The 20,860-nt window shown below is 42.4% G+C and overlaps 1 protein-coding gene across 1 annotated transcript in view; it reads left to right on the top strand.

Annotated features, from left to right (window-relative positions):
- SND1 (staphylococcal nuclease and tudor domain containing 1) overlaps nt 1–20,860 on the top strand; it is a 424,144-nt gene that overhangs the window by 143,096 nt on the left and 260,188 nt on the right. Inside the window, exon 11 of the mRNA XM_079711118.1 lies at nt 15,888–15,977. Within this exon, the coding sequence (XP_079567244.1) occupies nt 15,888–15,977 (90 nt within the window). The remainder of the gene's footprint in view (nt 1–15,887; nt 15,978–20,860) is intronic.

Here is a 20,860-nt window from a genome sequence, read left to right on the forward strand (position 1 = left end):
GTAACCTCCTGGTCTTGGGTTGTGTTCAAATCTGTAAGATTTATTAGGTGAACATTCTGTAGCTAAGTGGCAAGATGTTCTGTCTTCTCATTAGCAGTGACCCTGGATAGTTTTCTCACATTCAGCAACATTTGTTAGGAGCCACCAGCATCCCTGTCACCTAGTGGTGAGGCAGAGCTGGGGTGCCGGGTGAGGTCACCTTGTGCACATCTCCACTGGGGACTGCTCAGGGCTGAAACTGGTTTCCCTTTTCTTTTGGCATATGAACTCTACTCATGTAGTACAAAGAGCTTATTACTTGGAAGAAGAAAATGACTTCTCTCTTGCTTTAAGCTGGAGAGGCATCATAGGGTCCTTAGATGCCTTGTAATAGAATCCAGTGGCCATGGATTTCGGAGTTGGTTAAATTAGAGTTCAATTTTTGCCCCTGCCGTTTTCTGCTGTTGTGAGCTTTAGTCTAAATTACACTGAGCCTCTTTTCCTTCATCCGTAACAAAAATATTGTATTTGCTGACTGTTGAATTCTGTTGAGGATCAAATGAGTACAGTGGGATTAAAAAGGTGAGTCAGATGCTGTTTTTAAGCTTAAATAGTTTCGAATCACCTATGAGATATAAGACACGTATATACGGACTTGGGCCAGATGAACCAAGAGAGAAGACAGGATATTTGCTTAGAGAGCTCAGAAGGTTTCCTGAGGATGGTGGGTGGCATTTGAGTATGGCCTTGCAGAACGCTTGGCATTTTATTTATTTATTTATTTCAAAAATAGATTTATTTATTTATTTACTTTTGTCTGAGTTGGGTCTTCGTTGCTGCGTGTGGGGCTTTCTCTAGTTGTGGTGAACGGGGGCTACTCTTCGTTGTGGTGTGCAGGCTTCTCACTGCGGTGGCTTCTCTTGTTGTGGAGCATGGGTTCTAGGCACGCAGGCATCAGTAGTTGTGTCTCACGGGCTCCAGAGCGCAGGCTGAGTAGTTGTGGGGCACGGGTTTAGTTGCTCCATGGCATGTGGAATCTTCCCGGACCAGGGCTCAAACCTCTGTCCCCTGCATTGGCAGGCGGATTCTTAACCACTGTGCCACCAGGGAAGCCCATGTTTGGCATTTTAGTAAGCAAAGTGTTCAGCATTGAGATTGCAGTCACATCCAGGCACTGGAATAACGTAAAAAGGGGAGTAGAAAATTCAGTTATGGGGCTTGTTCGGGAAGGAAATAATTTGGAATATAGTGGTTGGGATCAGAAGTGGGCTAGCATGTTTGATTATATCCATAATTTATACCTTTTTGTAGCCAACAAAAGATTAGGATCCATATCAGAAAATTCTCATGTTTATTTGGGTTTTGAATTTGTTAACATGCCATGGCTTCTCCCAAATTAAATCAGAATATTACCTTGAATGAGTTCCACTTTTTTCTTCCTTGTGGTTAAAAAACGCATAACATAAAATTTACATTCTTAACCATTTAATTGTATGATTCAGAGGTGTTTAAGATATTCCCATTATTGTGAGACAAATCTCCAAAACTACTACTTCATCTCGCAGAACTGAAGCCCTGTACCCATTAATCAATTCCTTTTCCCCTTCCCTTCAGTCTCTGGTAACCATTTAGCTCCACTTTTTTTCACAGTTGGCTTAAGAGAAGTTTCTAGAATTCATCTAGCAATATTGCATGATAAACTATGTAATAGCAAATCTGATGTTATTTATCTCATTTTTCCATCTGGCTGTAGTAGAAAAATGACATTTCATTGGTGGTGTTGTGAGTTTGGCCATCCCCACTAACCCTCACATTGTGTGTATGTGCTTCTTTGTGCGATATGGTAACCGCACTGACACAGGTAAGGTTTTTACTTTTCCATCTTTACTGTGATCCCAACTTAAACCACGAATATACACCTGTTATGGTTGGTCTTTAAAATCACAAAATGATTCACTACTCATGAGAGTCTAGCAAAATATTGGAAAAAAAATAGGGTACATTGTTCTCTTACTGCTTAAATTCTTAATCTTGTAGACTCTGTGGATTCCACACCTACTGGCTTGGAAGTCTTCCCTTTACTCTAGTGTGATGCTTGTGCTACCAGCCATTAAATACTCACGCATTACTCTTCATCAACTATTTTAACTGTGGAAGCTCTTCGTGTGCACTCCGACCATTTTTCTTGGTGTTTTTTTTTTTTTTTTTTTTTTTGGTACACATTTTACATTGTAGGTAGTCCTGCTGTATTGGGATTGGCCAGGTATAGAGGTATCTGGAACAGGTAAGAGGCAGTATTCTCTCAGGAGACAGTTGATGATCAAGAGAGTTGGACTGTTCCCCTCTGATGGTTACAAATTTTGTCTAGTTACCTAGAGAGGTGCTTTTGGCCACAGTGGCAGGTCAAGAAACCATAGCAGTTATAAATAACAGAGACGACTTTACATAAGGAATTATTAATCAGGTATGGAAATACGAAAAAGGTAAAAAGAGAACCCTAAGGGTCACATGGAGGTTTTAACCACACGACACAGCTACAACCTCTGGGTAATCTCTTTCAATAAGAGATTGAGATATGAAAACTTCAGCATTTGGAGGATGGACCAAGTGGGCCTCAGATCTCTGTTGAGCCGATGAAGGGGGGAAGAGTAACTCCCTGGAGCTGGGCCCCAGGCCTCCCAGGAGGGGCTGCCAGTTGATTGGTTCTGGTGACTCTGAGGGAGGTGTGTTGAGACTGTTTCCGGGAGTGTTGGGAAAACGGCAAGCTGGAATCCATTGGTGCTACTGGAACAAGCTGCCATTGCTGAGAAGAAGAAGAATTGCTGTGGAGGAGCTGACTGGAATAGGAAAGAGTTTGTCCCTCTTTCTTCCTGTCCATTCTCCCTTTAACATCCCCTATTGGCAGAGCCTAGCAGGGAACCAGCTGGCAAAGCAGAAATGCGGTTGGCAGTTTTCCCACCCCGTCACCACAAAGTGGCATTTTAAAAAGGCTAGGTTTAAAACTGAGTGACAATAGCTTCATAACTGGCACAAATAGTGTGTCCAACTTAGTTAATCTCCTTGAGCTTCCCAGGAGCTGGTGGCCTTGGGTAGGCCTGCATTCCGTGCTGAAATGAATTGACCCTTTCAGCTCTGTGTGGGAGGTGCCTGTGGAACCGGATGTGAGTGAAAAGCCTGTGCGTGATGGCAGTTCTTGCTACCTCAGTGGTTGGGAGGCAGGTGGTAGAGAAATACTAGCCTGGGCTCTTTTGTGGTCTTTTGCTCTGGCATGATGTTACGTTGGGCATGTTTTTTCTCTGGACACCTAACCTCTCAGTTGAGAAGAGCTAATAGTTCCAGCTTTATTGGTTGCTGTGGGGATTAGAAATAATATGAAGCGTAGAAATTTAAGGTAGAAAGACAGCCTTTTGTTTTAAGGGGGTTAGGTCGGAAGGCCAGCTATAGGCGAGGAGAGTGTGTGGTTATCAAAACGGAATGGTGACGTGATTGACCTAAAACCATTGTTAAACAGGCACAATTAAAGTGACATTACATAAAGCAGGAGCTAAAACTGCCTTGTCACGGACCGAGGCCCTGGTCTTAGGTACCCTGTCCTTCCTCACAGAGATGAAGAGCTGTGGGTACCACCCACTGGTGCAGGGCGAGATGCCCCCTGCTCACGCCTCCTGCCTCTGAACTTTACCTGGCTGTTCGGAAGATCTGGTCACTTGTCTGCTTGTTCACTAGGTGCCAACAACTGTCACAAAACAACCCCAACACATTCCTGAGTATGTTTCTTTCATCTGGGTGGAGGGCTAGTCTCTTTCCCAGGAGCAGCCTCCACTGGGTCTGGATTCAGCCTTGTCAAGGCCCCTTTCTGCCGTCAGCCAAGCCATGCCATGTATATATAATGACGTTGCCTTGCCACCTGGGTACTGCCTCTGAATGTCTGTGCTGTTCACAGTTCTGGTAATTTCATTTGCCCATACTTCTTCATGGTGGTAGTTGGTGATAGATGCTATTTTTTTCTGATTGATGACAGACTGTACAGTACAAAAGAGTCATCTTTGTAGGGTTAGAATGATATCTGTCCTAAAAAAGTACAGGCCCCATTTTGCTGAGTATTTAAACACAGGCTGAGAGTACTTTGAATTCTGTAGATAAAATATGTGGCAGTAGACCTGGCAGCCTGATTTAGACCTTGGAGTGATGTAGCTGGCAAGGCAGGATCTCAGTGTCTAAAGGGAGGCCTAAGCTGTGCGCTTACATAATTCAGTCCTGTGCTTCTGAAATGCACCACAATTTATTGCACAAATTTGACTGGAAATCTGGCTCAATTGGAGGTTCCACTGGCACCAGCTAAATAATGGTGTCACAACCAGCATCATTCCCTTATGTGTGGTTCCAGGAAGAAACTTTTAATAATAATTATTATTTTTTAATACAGTGGAGAAGGGAAGGCATTCACAAAGAAGCATTTCTCTAACAAAATGGTATTCTTTTCTGAATGGGCTCACCCGAGCCTGCTGTCTGTTACAGAGAAAATTGCCTTCCTATTGCAAGAGGTTTGTTTTCTTTTCCTCCGGAGCCTTCCTCCTCTTCTAGAACTGTGGGAGGGCCGGTGGCACATCACCGTGCTGGATGGATTTCATCTGGCTTGCAGCCTGTACTTTAAGTAACGGAGTTGTCTCTTCTGAGGGCACTGGATCTCCATTTTTAGCCTGGGGATGAAGGGTGAGAAATGTGGGAGACGATTTCTCCATTACTAGAAAACAAGATTTGGGGCCAACCGGTTAATTATGAGCTTCCAGTGAAAAGGAAAGAGGTTGCAGAGGGGCCGAGCCAGTTGAGATATGCCGGTCCCTGTGACTTTCCATGACCCTGCAGACCCCCAGGCCTGCTCTGGTCCTTGAAGACCCCCATTTTCCCTCCTGCTTTTAAATTCTGGTTTCTTATTTGTAGATTTTTTGGTGTTCTTCCCAATGAAGGTGTTTCCCACGTTAACATTAATTCGTGTTTGCACGAATCTTCAGAACTATTAGCTCTGTAGAAAGAGGCCTTAATAGAGAGACACTATTTTTATTTCTTCTCGGCTTCTTTTGCTCATTTGAGCAGCATATGAAGGGTGCGTCATGCAGCAAAACTTCACACCTCTTGGTATTGTCACAGACTACCCTTTTGAGGACAAAGGAAGGGCTGTACAATCTTCCACTATCCTTTTCTTCCATCTTAACCACAAAAAATACTACCCCGGCAATTTAGGCTTAGTATCATCTCAAGTTCGTGAATTTTTTAGGGAGGTGGGATGCTGGTACTTTGGAGTCCACATTAATGGAATTATCCCTTTTTATATTGTAGCTTACTATCATTTTATTTAGTGTTGAACTCTCACACTTGATTTTTTTTTAACAATATCAGTTCAGCTTTACTTGAATTATTATATATGTTCTGTAAGGATAACTATTAGCTAATGATAGATTTGCGAGTGTGTTATTTCAAAGGTCACAAGTAATTGAATTCATTACGTCAAATTTGTAGCGAGAAGAGGATTGCCTTAAAGTTTTGGCCAGGTCAAAAGAAAACACTAATTATTCAGATTTTGTAAAATTGGTTTTTTTCTAACATAACACATTGAAACTACCAGGAGTACTGCTTTTGCATCACTGCTTACAAAGAGCCTAGATTTTATGGTTCTACAGTGAGATATCTAGACTAGAATCTTTTAAATCATTATTCAGGAATATACTTATCTTTGTGTAGTATAGAATCATGTCTGGTGAAAGTTGCCAGAAGGTAGAGATATTAGAAATAGTTCACATTCAACTGGTGCTATATGAGACATTCATTACTAACGGTGATATGGATCCACAGTGATGTTGCCTCCTCCATCTCTTTGAAAGTTCTCTTTATATATTGACCAGTTCCACTTATTCCCCTAATCAGAAGTGCAGTTTGAGTTTAAAAAAATAAATCTTTTAGCTAGGCCTTTTTGCATTCCCCGTTTTATTCTCTCTGCGTGTTGGCATTTTCTGTGAACATGGCACTATACTAGGCACTTCATAGTTATTATTGAGCTCTTTTTTCCTGTCACAGATATTCCCTCCTGTGGTCTGGTAGGAAAGGTAAGACCTACAAGAAGTAATTAAATTATAGTAACACGAGGCAGAAAGTGATTAGTGCTGTAACTTTGGTTTATCTCTTCTGTCTCTTTTTTTTTTTTTTTTTTTTTTTTTAAAATAAATTTATTTATTTATTTGTTTGTTTTTGGCTGTGCTGGGTCTTCGTTTCTGTGCGAGGGCTTTCTCTAGTTGCGGAGAGCGGGGGCCACTCTTCATCACGGTGCGTGGGACTCTCACTATCGCGGTCTCTCCCGTTGCGGAGCACAGGCTCCAGACGCGCAGGCTCAGCGGCCATGGCTCACGGGCCCAGTTGCTCCACGGCATGTGGGATCTTCCCAGACCACGGCTCGAACCCGTGTCCCCTGCATTGGCAGGCGGACTCTCAACCACTGTGCCACCAGGGAAGCCCCCTCTCTTCTGTCTCTTGATATTTTAGCTCTTGTTAACATCCATATTAGATGTTGTAAAACTTAGCTGAGTAGCTTTGTTTCTTAGTAACACGTGTAGATCTGTTCTTTCCCCATGGGGTTCATATTACCTGAAATATTCCTGGAATGTAAGCTTAAGAGTTGCCTGACTTTGCACTAATATATTTAGTCTCTTCCTGATTTTTACAGGATTTTCAAGTCATTTTTTGCATGGGTTTTCACTGAGAAGTTATGTATTAATATAATGCCAGGTAATTCTTAACTTGCTGATTCTTGGAAGGAAACTGAGGCAAGCCGGCAGCCAGGAGCTGGTGGTGCCAGAATCATTGTCGAGAACCTAGGCCTCTATTCTCTGGATGACAGCAAGCTGCCCACTTACTCTTGATCATTTGTTGCCATCAAATGCTTGAGGAATGTTTGATTTCATGTCCGGGACGGCTCTTTTTGTCTAACTTCAGGAGTGCTGAACTTGAGCTTTGTTCTCTTCAAGGATTCAGTGCCCTTTCTGTCTCATTATCCCAGTCTTTACCGGCTGCATCCTCACCATTCCTCCAGGAAAGGTGGCACAGGCTTCACTCACCCTTGGAGCGGATCTTTATTTTCAGAGCACTGGGTCGGGGAGAGTTTTTGTCCCCGCGCTGGGAAAAGAAGATGAGGTGGGGCTCTGAGGGCTTTCTCACTTTCCCTTTTCTTCCTGGGTTTGGAGCCGATTTGCTGCTGGTTGCATAGCTTCTTACTTGGGAGCCTTCACCTTCTTTTGCCTTGAGGTCTGTGAGGGGCAGACACTATGCCTGCAGAAGAATTTGTAGCTAAGTGCAGGCACCCCATGTGGTGCCTTGGATAATGGTTTTGGACCCCTTAGAGCCTTAAAAGTATTCTTTAAAGTCTTGACAGGGTCTTGGGGGGGTGAAAAGACCTAATGTTTGGCCTCCTCCTCCTGTCCCCTCCCTCACCCGTCCTCACTGCATCTGCGCAGTAAATAGCAAGAACTTCTGAAAATGCTCCTAGTTGGCTCATGTAATTGAGTAGGAGAGCAATCTCCAGAGACAGATATTTTCCCACTTGCATGATGGTCTTGAAAAGGTACTTTGATTTGGGGACGAGCGAGTTCCTCTGGAACATAGTTCTGCACTGTACACCGTAGATGACAGGCGAGTCCCTTCAAGGACGTGAGGCTGCAGAAATCTGCTTTCCTTCTTTCCCTCTTTGGATACAGCGAAACCTAGCTCCTCCTGGCTTGGTAATTTCTAGGGCTTGCCACTTCCTCTGCTGTCACTGTGGCTAGTGTAGGTCTAGACCACTGGTGACTGGGGTGTGTGGAGGGGGAGGGTGTGCCCATCCTGCTGTTCCCTGGCATGGGCAGGTAGAGAAATATTTGGTAATCTTGTTTTCCCACCGTTACTAGAATGTTCCCAATTGTCTTAGCTGTAAAGACGTTTAAGGAGTATTTCAAGTTACCTCCAGCTACATGTGCAGAAAGAAAGTGAGCTCCCCAGGTATTTACTTACTTGCCTACTTATTCAGCCACTTTGATGTTAATCAAGCTCCTCTGTGTTGCTTTGTGACTCTTTAAACCTTTGGAGTCCCTTTCTTCTATTTCCGTTGGTTTAAGTGGGTCCAAAGTGCTCAAAAGGCGCTCCGCAGCATTTCTCAAAGTGTGGTCCACAGTCCTTCTCGCTACTTATTAGAAATACAGAATTGGGGACATGACCCCAGACCTGCAGAATCAGAATACCTGATGTGGCCCGACAAGCCTGCATGTTTACAAGCTCCCACACTAAACCTGACGACTACTGACAGGAGATGACTGCCTTTTGGCACTAGGAAGCCAGGAGGGGGTAGTGTCTGCCACCCGCCGCGGGTACCCAACTCCCCCTCCCCCGCTTCAGCCCCTGGAATAGCTGGGATCAGAATCCCTGCTCTGCTTGTTAACAAGAAGTGAGGCACGTTACTTAACTGTAAGCCTCACTTTCCTTGCTGTAATTCGGGATCATAATCCATTTCATAATGAAATGAACACTCTAAGAAGCAGACCCGAGTGTTTTTTTCCTAGGTCTGATGAAGAGTGGGCGGTTGTAGAAACAGTGGGTCTGCAGAGTATGAGAGAAGTGTAGTAAACTAAGGGTTCTTTAAAAGCAGCAAGGCACTTCAGGGGCCAAGTATCTTGCATAAGAACGGGGTTCAAAGTCCAGCCCTCTTCCATTCTCATGCTTGTGAATTTTATTTATTTATTTATTTTTTTGCGGTACGCGGGCCTCTCACTGTTGTGGCCTCTCCCGTTGCGGAGCACAGGCTCCGGACGCGCAGGCTCAGTGGCCATGGCTCACGGGCCCAGCCGCTCCGTGGCCTGTGGGATCCTCCCGGACCGGGGCACGAACCCGTGTCCCCTGCATCGGCAGGCGGACCCTCAACCACTGCGCCACCAGAGGAGCCCACACTTGTGAATTTTTATAATCACATCTCAGGTTTAAAAAAATATTTTTTCAATTTGATTTGTTTTTATTTACCGTTCTCCTTTGCCTCCTTGGAGATATGTCTGAAATGTATTTCATTGTTGTGAATTTGGGACTTTCCCAGACCTTGTCTCTTTAATAGACCCTATTTACCTTTAAGAGAGATGTTTTTAGGAGGAAGAAATAGAGCTAATTGGGAAATAAAGTGAAAGTGTCTTTTTTTTTGAAACAACTCCTGGGGAGTGTTTGGGTATATGAATCTTCTGTGTGTGGTCCTATAGGTATAGTGGTGCAAGATATCTTCCATTTGGCCAAGGTGGTTACGATTTTGAACCTTTCCCCAGCTGCTGACTATAGATTTCTATCTAGTTGGATCTGCCTTTCATAAAAATGTGCTATTGTGTATGTTAAGGATAGTAAATAGTGGATATCCCTGTGGATTGTGTCTCCTGGCTGCCAAGGGAATTGAACGGTCCTTGACTGTAAATATGCCCAGGGCATGTGGTAATGTTCCTATTTTAAGTCTATAATTCAAATGGAAATTGAAGCCTTTGTTTATTAACATAGCTTATGTGGCAGGGCAACTGGGACTGGTCCATTTACTGTTTGAAATTTTATCCATTTAAATCTGATCGTGTCTGTTCTTATTTTAATTCAGCAGTCTGTTTTAAGATCTCCGTAGAGTATAATTCTGCTTGGCTACTTTTAATATATTTCAAGCCTCCTTTAAAAAAAAAAAATCAAACTTGTTTTTGACCCTGGTTATTTGAGAGCATGTTGGTAGTTAAATTATTCCCTTCTGCCTCATGGAAAGATACATCTATGAAAGAAAATCATTTTGAGGGAAGGAAAAAAGAATTTCATGCATTTCTTGTGAGGAAAAGAATGGCAGATTATTTTGCCTCTGAGAGAAATAAAAGTATGAGAGGGCCTCCCTGGTGGCGCAGTGGTTGAGAGTCCGCCTGCCGATGCAGGGGATACGGGTTCGTGCCCCGGTCTGGGAGGATCCCATATGCCGCGGAGCGGCTGGGCCCGTGAGCCATGGCTGCTGAGCCTGCGCATCCGGAGCCTGTGCTCCGCAACGGGAGAGGCCACAACAGTGAGAGGCCCGCGTACCACCAAAAAAAAAAAAAAAAAAAAAAAAAAAAAAAAGTATGAGAGACATTGTGACCCAGGGAAGGGTTGGCCAAACAAGGTTTGGGGGTTTCCTATCCCTAAACATTTTTTTGGTTTAAAAAAACCCCAACGTTATAGAATGATACAGAACAAACATTTCTTATTATACCACATTGGCTTCAGATCCTCTTTTAAAGAGACAAGCTTGCAGATGAAGTTGAAAGTCCCTGTGGACTCATCCTTGACCCCATTTCTTTCCCATTCTGTTTCTTTCTCTGCACATCCTGCATTAGTTAACTAACCATTGACTTTTCGTTTCTAGGTATTTTTATACTTTGGCTATTTACATAGCTCTAGGAATAATGTTGCTTGTGTCTTTTTTTAGTCTGTATTTAAATCATTATCACTCTACAACTTGTTTTCCTGCTCAGCGTTGTTTTTCAGATTTGTTCATTTATTGCATTGCTCTCAGACTCACTGCTCTCTGTTCTGCTCTGTGACTGTACAGAGCTGACTGTAAATTTTACAGCGTTAACATGAGCATTGTGGTTCTTGTCTTGCGTGAGTGAGACCTCTCTGGGGTATATACCCTCCTGTAAGTAGAATTTCCTAAGTATAGTGATGCATATCTTCAGCCTTGACCGGATGATGCCGAGTAGCACCACGTGAAAGTGCCACAGTGGTTGAACCATTTTATATTCCCATCGGTGGTTACAGCACACCTATTTCCCCTCATCCTCATTTTTAAAATTTGACAATATATTGGATGTCCTATAGTATCTCAGCTTACATTGCCCCGATTATCAGTGAAGTGATACCTTTTTTCATACACTTAATGTCCAGCTGCAGTTCTTTTGTGAAATGCCTGTTCGTACCTTTTGGCCAATTTTTCTGTTAGGTAGTTTCTCTTATTGATTTGTTCTTCCTTCCTTTACTGAGTAAATCAAAGTAATGAGAGAACTTCCAGCAGCTCTCACTACCACGCGTACCCACCTAACAGTACCTGCATCCACACACCTAAAGGTGAACTATTGGAGCTCCTATGGAAAGCCATCCCCTCCTTACCTATGCACTAACAGTTCTGTCCTCTTCCTTCTGCATGACCACTTATTTGCTTTCCACAGGACCTTTGCCTGTTATTTCGCCCCTCAAAAACCAAAAACCAAAGCCCCTTCTCTTCACCTTGCTTCCTCTGCCAGCTGCCACATAATCTCTTTGTATTTTGTAGCAGAACTTTCTGAAGTATCGTGTGTACTCACTTTCTCCGCTTCTTCTCTTCCCATTCCTAGTTCCAGTCAGGCTCTTGCCCCGACTGCTCCACCAAAATTAATCTTGCCAAGTGACGGACGACCCACACTTAGCTTGATCCAACAAGCGGATCTTAGTCCTCAGCTCATTTGCCTTGCCTTGTGCATTGGACACAGTTGGTCTTTCCCTCCTCACTTTCTTTCCTTGGCTTCCAGGACATAACATTGGTTGTTTCCTCCTGCTGAGATCACTGATTGCTCCTTCTCAGTCTCCTTTTATAAGTTCCTTCTCTTATTCCTTACCTTTCAATGTTATAATGCCTCAGTCCTCTGTCCTTTTCAATCTCGTAGGTTTAAATACCACCTATATGCCAACCACTCCCAAATGTAAATTACCAGCTCAGAGCTTTTTTCCAAACTCCACACTTGCCTACTCAAAACCTCTACTTGAGAGTTTAGCAGGCGTGTAACCAAACTCCTGATCTCACCCACCTCTCTCTACCTGTGGTCTTCCTCATCTCAGGTGATGACCCCACCTATTATTCCATTTGCTCAGATTAAAAAAAAACCTTGGAGTCATGCTTGATTTCTCCCTTTTTTCTCATCTCACATTTCATCTGTCTGCTTTCAGAATATTCCCAGATTCTGACCACTTCTTGCCCCTTCACTGCTCTTCCTTGATGTAATCTAACATCATTTCCCACCCAGATTAATGCCATAATCTCCTAATTGGTCTCCCTTTGTTCTCTCTCTTCCTTGCTGTAGTGTCTGTTCTCAGCACAGTGACCAAAGTAATTCCTTCAGATGTTAAGTCAGATGTGACTTTGTCTGTTGTTCTCCCCTCTCAGCTGTAGCCACAGTGATGTCTCTGCTTTTCCTTGAACCCACCAGTCATCTCCTAACTCAAGGCTTTTGCATTGGCTGTCCTCTCTGCCTGTCTCTAGATGACTACATCCCATACCTCCTTTGAGTCTTGGCTAAAATGTAATGTGATCAGGGTAGGCCTCACTGAGAAGTTTACAGCTGTGGCTCAGTACTCCAGTTCTCTCTTATCCTGTTCTGCCTTGTCTTTATCTTGTTTCACTTATCAGCTACTGAGTCTGTGCTTTGGCCTGTCAGTTTGTTCATGATGCTTTTTCAGTAAAGAACTCTTTAAAATTTTAGTGAAGCCACATTCATCAATGTTTTCATAGTTTGTGTTTATTCAGCCTTGTTTTAAGAAATTCTGCAGGATCCTAGGGTCCAGTAAATTTTTTGGTTACAGTTTTTTGGCTGCTAGATGGGCTAGATTAAATTTGGCCCGAAATGGAGTTGAGAATAGACCTTGATAAGGAGTCCCTTCCATTCCCTCCAGATGAGCATTAACCAGAGACCTCATTTTGGCATGATAAGCTCCTGTTCAAAAAAAAAAAAAAAAGCCAGGCATGCCTTTTAGATGCTGAGATTGGGCCTCCTTCCGAAACCAAGGAGAGGTAAGGATGATTGAAGTTATCTGTAACGTGAGTCATTACAGGGCCTACATACAATGTCACTTCTCAGGATGAACAGTGATTACAGCACATATTGGTTTGTGTATTATCTGCCCACCAGATAAATCAAGCATTCTTTTCTATTTTTAATTTTAAAGTATTTCCATGTAGATTAGAATCTAAACTAGGTAGTCCTTTTTAGCAGGCAAGATTCAGCTAAAGTCTTGTTTTCTCAGAATTCATTCCATACCTCAATTGCCTCTTAGAGATTTCAAAGGCTTTTATGTACCTGGTAATTTGGAGGAATTGCTTTTATTTTGTTGTTTCTTAGGGACTTCTAATATCTCTCTTGTAAGATGTTTGCAGATGTCAATAGCTACTAGATCTTCAGGGTTAGAGTAAAAAGATGACTCTGTTTTCACTTGTGGTATCTTGTTTTCTGCTCGTGCTATTAGTTCTTTCCGAGCTTCATGAGAGACATATAATCAGACTCAAGTCACCCTGTTTTTTTGTTGGAATGTTTGGTATACTATTTATTTTCTTTCCTTCTTTTGAGAGTATCTTGGCTTGGCCCAGTCGTGTCAAGCATCTTTCTTGTTCACATTGCCATGTTCACACATTTAGGTGTATCTCATCCCATGATCTTCATTTGAATGCCTACTGAAACTATTTCTTACCATTCCTTGTTTCAGAATAAATAGGGTAAGGTTCTGATATCAGGTTCTGTGGCACATCATAAGGCTGTGTAAGGGAAATGTCAATTATTTTGTTCAATTCATTTTAAAAAATGTTGTTCACTTAGTGAATCACACAGCTACTCTCTGAATAGATTGCCCTGTATTGTTAGGGGAATATGCATACATTGGGACTTCTTTATTCCTGATGGCTGATTCTGATAACCATTGATTTTTGTCTTTGTTAAAAATCCTGTTCATTACTGGCACCTAGCATCTTCTGTCTAGCAAGCATTCTTACACTATCCTTAGTGTCATCATAAACTCTATTTTAGGGCTCCTTAGTAGTGAGTGACCCACTATTTTCATTTGGCTGCCTGGATGCTTATAAAATATCCATAATCCTATACATCTGCCCTTATGTTAGCCAGCACTCCCTCTAGCCAGGCAGCTCTTATTTGTCCCATTTTCCTTGTTAAGGAAAACTCAGTGTTATTTCTTTAAAGATTTTCATGTTTCGGGCCATACTTCACTTATTAGGCAGTGATCATGGTTCCCCATGACTTTGATCAGAGTTTGGAAATCCCAGTTGCTCCTGTTCAGAGTGTGGAGATTCCCACGCATCAACTCTGAGAAAGGATAAACATTCACCTTCAGTTCTAAAGGTGCCTTAAGTTCTTTGAAGAGCATGAGAATGGTGCTGCTGCCTTTATTTATTATTTTTTTTAAGCCAGAGAAATTAGAAGATAGGTGGATGGTGAATGTGAAGCTCGAACTCAAATAATTATGCACATTCTTGGTGATATCAGTGAATTGAAATGTTTAAATGATGTGTTTTGGACACCAAGGCTTGCTTTGGGTCTAGGAGGAAACCTCAATTTCGATGCCCTTGACCTCAGAATTGTCATTAGTATTACCTTAAATATGGGGGTATTAAAATGATAAATGTTCTTTATTTGAGAATAGTTGGCTATTTAAGAAAACATAATTTGAATACTTTAAGTATAGAATGAATTATATAGTGATCTTGTTGTGTCAGGTGTGTAAAAGATGGTAAAGCAAAGTTGAGGCCAGGTGGGCTAATCATACAGGATGGGGAAGCAATGGTGTGCATCTAGGTTAGGGGTTATGGCTTAATTTTCTCCTTTTTTTCTGATTTCCACCCCCCCCCCCCATATCTGTTCATGCAGTCCTATCCTTCTAGCATACTTGCTCTTGTATATTATTCTGCATATTTCTTTTGTGGTAGTACATCCAAGTATTTGAGTTTATACTATGAGGGAAGTACTACATACTTGGGTCTGGGATCACAAAGGACAACAGAAAAGGGCAGGGTCTCTGTTCTCATGCAACTTAGGAGCTAGTGGGAGAGACATTAATCATACCAACCAATTTAGCCAACATGTCCCAGTTTCTTGTGCACAAGCTCTAGTCCTCTGTACGCTGTCCTCCCCCTGACTGCAAACTTCCCGGGTTCCTTTGCTTTTATCCCCTCTATCCACTCCCTTGTCAGTCACTATTTATTTATTTTTTAAAGAGATTCTCCTAGCTCTTAAGTTCCTGTCAATTCCCAGTTCTGTTGCCTTCATCTGGACCCTCTCTCATCATCTCAGCTATATTGCTCAGAGCCCCTCTTTTCGGGGAAGTCTGGGCCCCAAGAAATAATGAAGGGATTGGCTGTGTATTTGTGTGCTGAAATACTGTTTATTCCTGCCTCTCTCCTTTTGCTTGTCTTTTTTCCCCCCCAACTCTAATTTTCTTTCTAGTTTTTTCCTATCCTGCAAACTCATGTTAAGTCCCACCTTGTCAATGAAACATCTCCTGATTACTTCTTTCCACTTCCCTGAATTTTAATAGCACTTAGTCCCTAGTCTATAGCACATAATTTAGCACTTATTCAGAACTGCTTTGTGTTACTTCATATCTGCAGGATTTCTTCTGTTATTGTTAGGTTACAAGGATTTTAAGTCCAAGAGTATAACATACATTTACATAGTGCTTTGTCTGAGGCTAATAGTTGGTAGGTACTTAATAAAGGCTTACAGAGTATAGAATGAGATTTATAGTATATCTGTAAATATTAGAAGGGCCCTAATACTCAGTGAGCTTATTCTATACTGCAGTTTATATAGCTCTTTCCCTGTTGATGAACATTTAGGTTGTTTCCACTTGTGTAAACATTCCATTGCTTATTTTTGAGCCTGTCATTTGAAAAAAAGATAGTCTTGTTCCCTGTAAAGCAATTCAACCAAATACTTTGTTAATCGTTTACTATATATCTAGCAATTATTTAATATTTGTGATACTGGGAGCTAGAGCATATTTCAGGTGTGTTGTCATTATCTCGCACTCTTGGCTGTGTTCATGTGTCAGTTTTTGCTTTGTTTTCCCATTCCTGATGCGGTATTTTATTTTGCTTTAAGGATAAGAACAAGAAACTGCGTCCCCTCTATGACATTCCCTATATGTTTGAAGCCCGGGAATTTCTGCGAAAGAAGCTTATTGGGAAAAAGGTAAGTGATGGCAGAAACATAATTTGCAAGTGGTTAGGGGTTGTTTTAATCTGGACTCTTGTGATGGAATCCCAGAGACCAGCAAATGACTCTCCTCCACCAAATCAAGCGGTATTACTTTGATATGAAGAGAGGCGTGCCTCTGTCTCAGGAAGTGGCATCCCTTGGGAGAAGTTTAAAATTGGGGGCCTGACCACAATGTGATTTCTAGGGCTCTCACGGCATGTTCTTTCCAGGGTCCAGGCTCAATTCCAGTCTCAGTAATTGCATATTGCCCTGAGCTCCATCCACTTCCATTAAAGCAGAGTAGCTCTCTGCTTCTCTCCAGCCACTTGCATTAAAAGTCAGGGCTGTGGGATTTGCTAATGAAAGAAAGTGGCTGCTTTTTTCTGACTCCCCTGTTTCTGAGGAGAAGAGGGCTTCTGGAATAGGAGCCTGCCTTTTGTGGAAAAGAGGGTGTGGTTTCCTGGTGGTTCCTTGGGAGACTTTCTGGTGTAGTGCAGCAGCTCAGAGGCCCTCAGAGGGCATTTCCTTGTGTTCTTAGAGCAGAATGTTCTATGACCTGCTGCAGAACTTGCTATTCTGGGAAGCTGATAATGAGCCTCTGATCTTCCACTGATTTTCCCTGACCTCCCCAACCTACATATCCAGGACATTTCTTTGTGTCCTGGGTAAACAGAGGAAACGAATAGAATAGTTCCTGCGGTAATTGAGGGAAATCTGTTCAGAGAAAGACTGTGATTTGTGTTCTCCTTACTTTGCGTTGGTGGGGATTCTTCCAGGAAATGTTATGTTTTGGGCCAACTTTTATTATAGGTTCAGAAAGGTAAGGCCATTTGGTTCTAAGTCTGACCTCAACATGTTGAAGCCATATTAGCATTCTTTACCTACATGCAGGTTTTTAAACGATTGGAGTTATGAGAGGTTTGTCAAAGTACTGTAGTTACTGGAATGATAAATTATTGCAAGAGAATTTGAAGCTGGGCAAAAGATGAAATTGCTAATTTTGAGGTAGAGAAACCAAACTGGATTCCCTAAAACAAGTATTAATCTCCTCAGATTCCTTGAGAGAATAGGCTCATTTGTCATTGTATAAAACATGACAGAATGCTGTATTCATTCATGAAGTGTAGTGCAAATGATGGCTTTAAGCCTCTTTCAATTTCTAGATCTCTTGTTGTCTGATTGAATGTCTGACGTCTGTTTCACCAAGTTGATACCATATCACTAATTTACTGGCTCATAAACAATGGCATAGAGACAAGCAAGGAATTCCCCCTGCACGTGTTCATTTCTATTGAAATCCATCCAAAACCCGCACTGAAAGGAGTGGCAGCGCATATTTGCTTCGTGCACAGCCAGTTGTGTGGTGTGTATTCTAGCATCCACCTGGTTTGTTTGAATATTGCGCTTCCCTGATTGTGCTTCGTTCCTAGGAGCAGAGATGACAGCTCAGGGTAACAGCTGCTGAATGGTTCTAGAAAGTTAGCCCAGGCCTCTGCTCTCAAACACTGTGTGCCTGCTGGGCCTTTGTAAAGTCCTCTGTCTCAGGATAAAAGAACTGACCTCCAGTGTCAGATATGGTGGCAATTCTTAAGCAATTAGGCTCCTTCTTGGTGGGAGAAAACTCATTTACTGGTTCCTCTGCATGAGAGTTGATTGGATTCTATTTGTGCTGAGCCCAAGTTTTGTCCCCCACGGTGACACTGTGTAAACGATGAATACTGTATCCCTGCATAGGGAGAAGGATGCAGCTAAGCTCTGCTGGGCTGGAACATTCCTGATGCAAACTGCTGTTCCTGACTCACCACCTGAAACCACTTGCCTGTCTTCTGGGCCCATCAGTTGCGACAGCGAACACCCGTGTGCTTTGGAGTCTGGGAGCAGACAGGGCAGTGGCTGCCTCGGGGGGGTGGCTAGCACATCATCACACATTTCTGCCAATTCCCTTCAGACCTCTGCAGCTGTTCAGTGCAGCACATGGTGATTAAGAGGCACCAAGAGGGAGCATGTGTGCCTGTGTGTGCCTGTGCACGGAAGCTGATTAGTACAGCCTGTCACAGCTTAAACAAGATAATGGAGGTAAAAATCATCTTCTCTGCCCAGACTATTATTTGACCATCCCAGAGAGTCTATAATAAGAAGTTTGGAGGGGTTTCTAGACTGTAGAGCATTGGGATTGAAGGTGCTTTGTTAGATTCAGTGGCCTCCATTTCAGTTATGGAAATTCACTTTGGTTCACTCCCAAGATTTAATTCCAGCTAAATGCCTTAAAGTAACCAGGCACCTCTCTGAGCCTTGGTTTTAGCATTTGTGAGCTGGTAATATTATTTGCCTCTCCTCTCTCACGGATGAGAATCCAGGATAATACTAGTCATTCATGTTTTTCCAGGTGCCTGTTGCGTTATGTGGTTTGGTTTTGTTTAATAATACTGCTTTCGTTTAGAATCTAGCATTGCTTGACTTTCTCAGGTCTGAGGTCAAGATATGTGAATCAGTGCGCAACTACTTTGACTGCCATCAACCCCTTGTGCAGATTTGGGTGTCACCTGGTTCCAGCTTCCACAAAATGTGTATCTGCTTGTATTGGAGTGTATATTTGTGTGTGTGTGTTATCTGGTTTAAGGGAGAGGTAGGATATGTGCGTATCCTGGAAGTGTTTCAGAAGCTGTCTGAATTGCTATACTGCCTGGTAGAATGCCCTCCCCATCCCTTGTTTACCATCTGCCATCTGTGCTTTCACTAAAATATGACTAAGGAATATGCATGGAGGAGAGAACTGTCTTGCTAATTTCTTCTGGGTTTCTTCATGGTCCCAGTGTAGTGGACGCATGGAATCCTTAGTAACTTCAGCGTGTCCCTTAGTTTTCCAGAATGGCATCCTTAGTGAGTATAAGATGGTGAGATGCCGTCCTAAGAGAACCAGAGCTAAGGTCCTCTTCTGATAGCAGGAGCAGTTTCTTTCTCTGTGTACATTTTTTTTCTTAATGTTTAGAGACGGTCAGCCCAAGGAAAGCAAGAGTCTGTGTGCCTAAGTCATTTTGTTCTCAGTGGAATAAGGTAATAATAGCTGGGATCTTCACTGGGAATTTTCTCCAGCTATTTCATAAAATCTCTAAATATTTTTTAATCTGTTTAATACAGCATTTACAAATGACATATGAATCACTGTAACTCCTGTCCCTTGATTGCAAAATTTCTATCACCATGGGAACCATTGTGTTCAAAGTTGTAACTTGTTTGGACAATTGAAGGGTCAGAAATGGTGGATGAGATGAAATTGCAAGAAGCGATGAAGCTTCAGCCCTGGCAGTAGAGAGGAGAGCCTGGACGAGCATCTATCTCCAGAAACTCTACCCCTCAATTCGTCTGTTCCCTAAAGGTTTTGCCACTGTTTCTGTTGATATAATAAGTAAATTTGGGGGATGAGGCTCATTTGTAAATCAACGGCTGACTTTGTATGATTTTTATGTCATTAAAATTTGTTCCGTAAACTAGGTTGACTCTTTAGGCACTAAAAATTGGGTAATTTTCTTGATAAATGAAGACATTTGGGAAGTTATTGGGCTATGAATTAGGGAATTATTTCTAATTCATATTGGTTTAGATTGTTCTTTTTTGGAAACCTATTTTACTTGAGGGTTGTACTTTTGGGGACGTGGGGCTCTTTGGGGTGGGTGGAAATGATTTCCATGTGTACCGGATTTACAGTTCCAACAGGTTCAAAACTGAACTCATGGTAAACCTGGTCTGTCTAGAATGGTTGGTATTGTATGTAAATGATATTATCTCTATTCTAGGTTAATGTGCCTTTATGAACCAGGCCAGCAACCCAACCACTGTTAATAGCCTTGTTTCTGTGGGATAAAATATTCTGAATGTCTAAATTAGCTATGGAAGATAGGGCTCATTTGTTCTTTGGTGGTGGCTACCTATGTGTGATTTTCATGCTATTCCAATATGCAGCATGAACTAAAGACTTCTGTTTTTTAAGGCACTTCATATAATGCTCATTCTAGTCTAAAGAGTAGAGCTGTCATTTATTGAGTTGTTTCTTGATGGAAAAATACTGAATTTTGTTTTCACTTTACTTAATTTTCACCTCCACCCTGAAAGATATATGTATCATTCCTATTTTCATAGGCATAGAAACTGAAACTCATAGGAATTAGGTATCTTACCCCAGATGTCTATGCTTTTAATCATGATTTTGAATTAAAAGGCATCTGGAAAGGCCTGCTTTCCTGTTGTATGTACTGAATCATGTGTAGATAGCCAGGGTCATGGTGCTTTTTGGGATATGCCAGTTCTTGTGTATAACGTGTACTCTACCTGCTATGAGAAGTTGAACTTCTTCAGCTGCATGGTCCTCGTCTACAGATAGCCACAGGTGGTAAGAGCACCATGGATCAGCCCTCTGATTGCCTTCAGCCCTCTAGACGTTATCTCATTAGTCTTTGAGATGTCCCTGTGAAGTGATGTTTCATCAGATTGTTCTTCAGAGAAACCAGTGTCAGATTACATGTTCTTCAGTTACGCAGACAATGTGAGGTCATAGGTAACTGTGCTAAGCAAGTGTGGAGCTTGGTTGTCCTTTCTCTTCAATCTCTTGGCAGAGATGAGGCTTCTGGGAGAAGGGGAAGGACAGGTCACTTTTTTATCTTGGGCCAGGGCCCCGCCCAGGTTGAGGAGCACAGGTTGAGGACTGGTCCCTGAAGGTACCCGGTGTAGCCTTCCTCAGCCGAAGCCGTGCTTCACTCAGCCAGTGAGAGCTCTTCAAGGGCATGGAGCTTTTTTGAGGAGGATTCTTTCACTCTCCTCACGGGCTATATCACAGGGCTGTCCTTTGCTTAAAAATACTTTTGCCATGTGTTACTTAATCC

This window comes from Hyperoodon ampullatus (assembly GCF_949752795.1).
Source record: "Hyperoodon ampullatus genome assembly, chromosome: 9".
In the NCBI taxonomy this organism is placed as follows: domain Eukaryota; kingdom Metazoa; phylum Chordata; class Mammalia; order Artiodactyla; family Ziphiidae; genus Hyperoodon; species Hyperoodon ampullatus.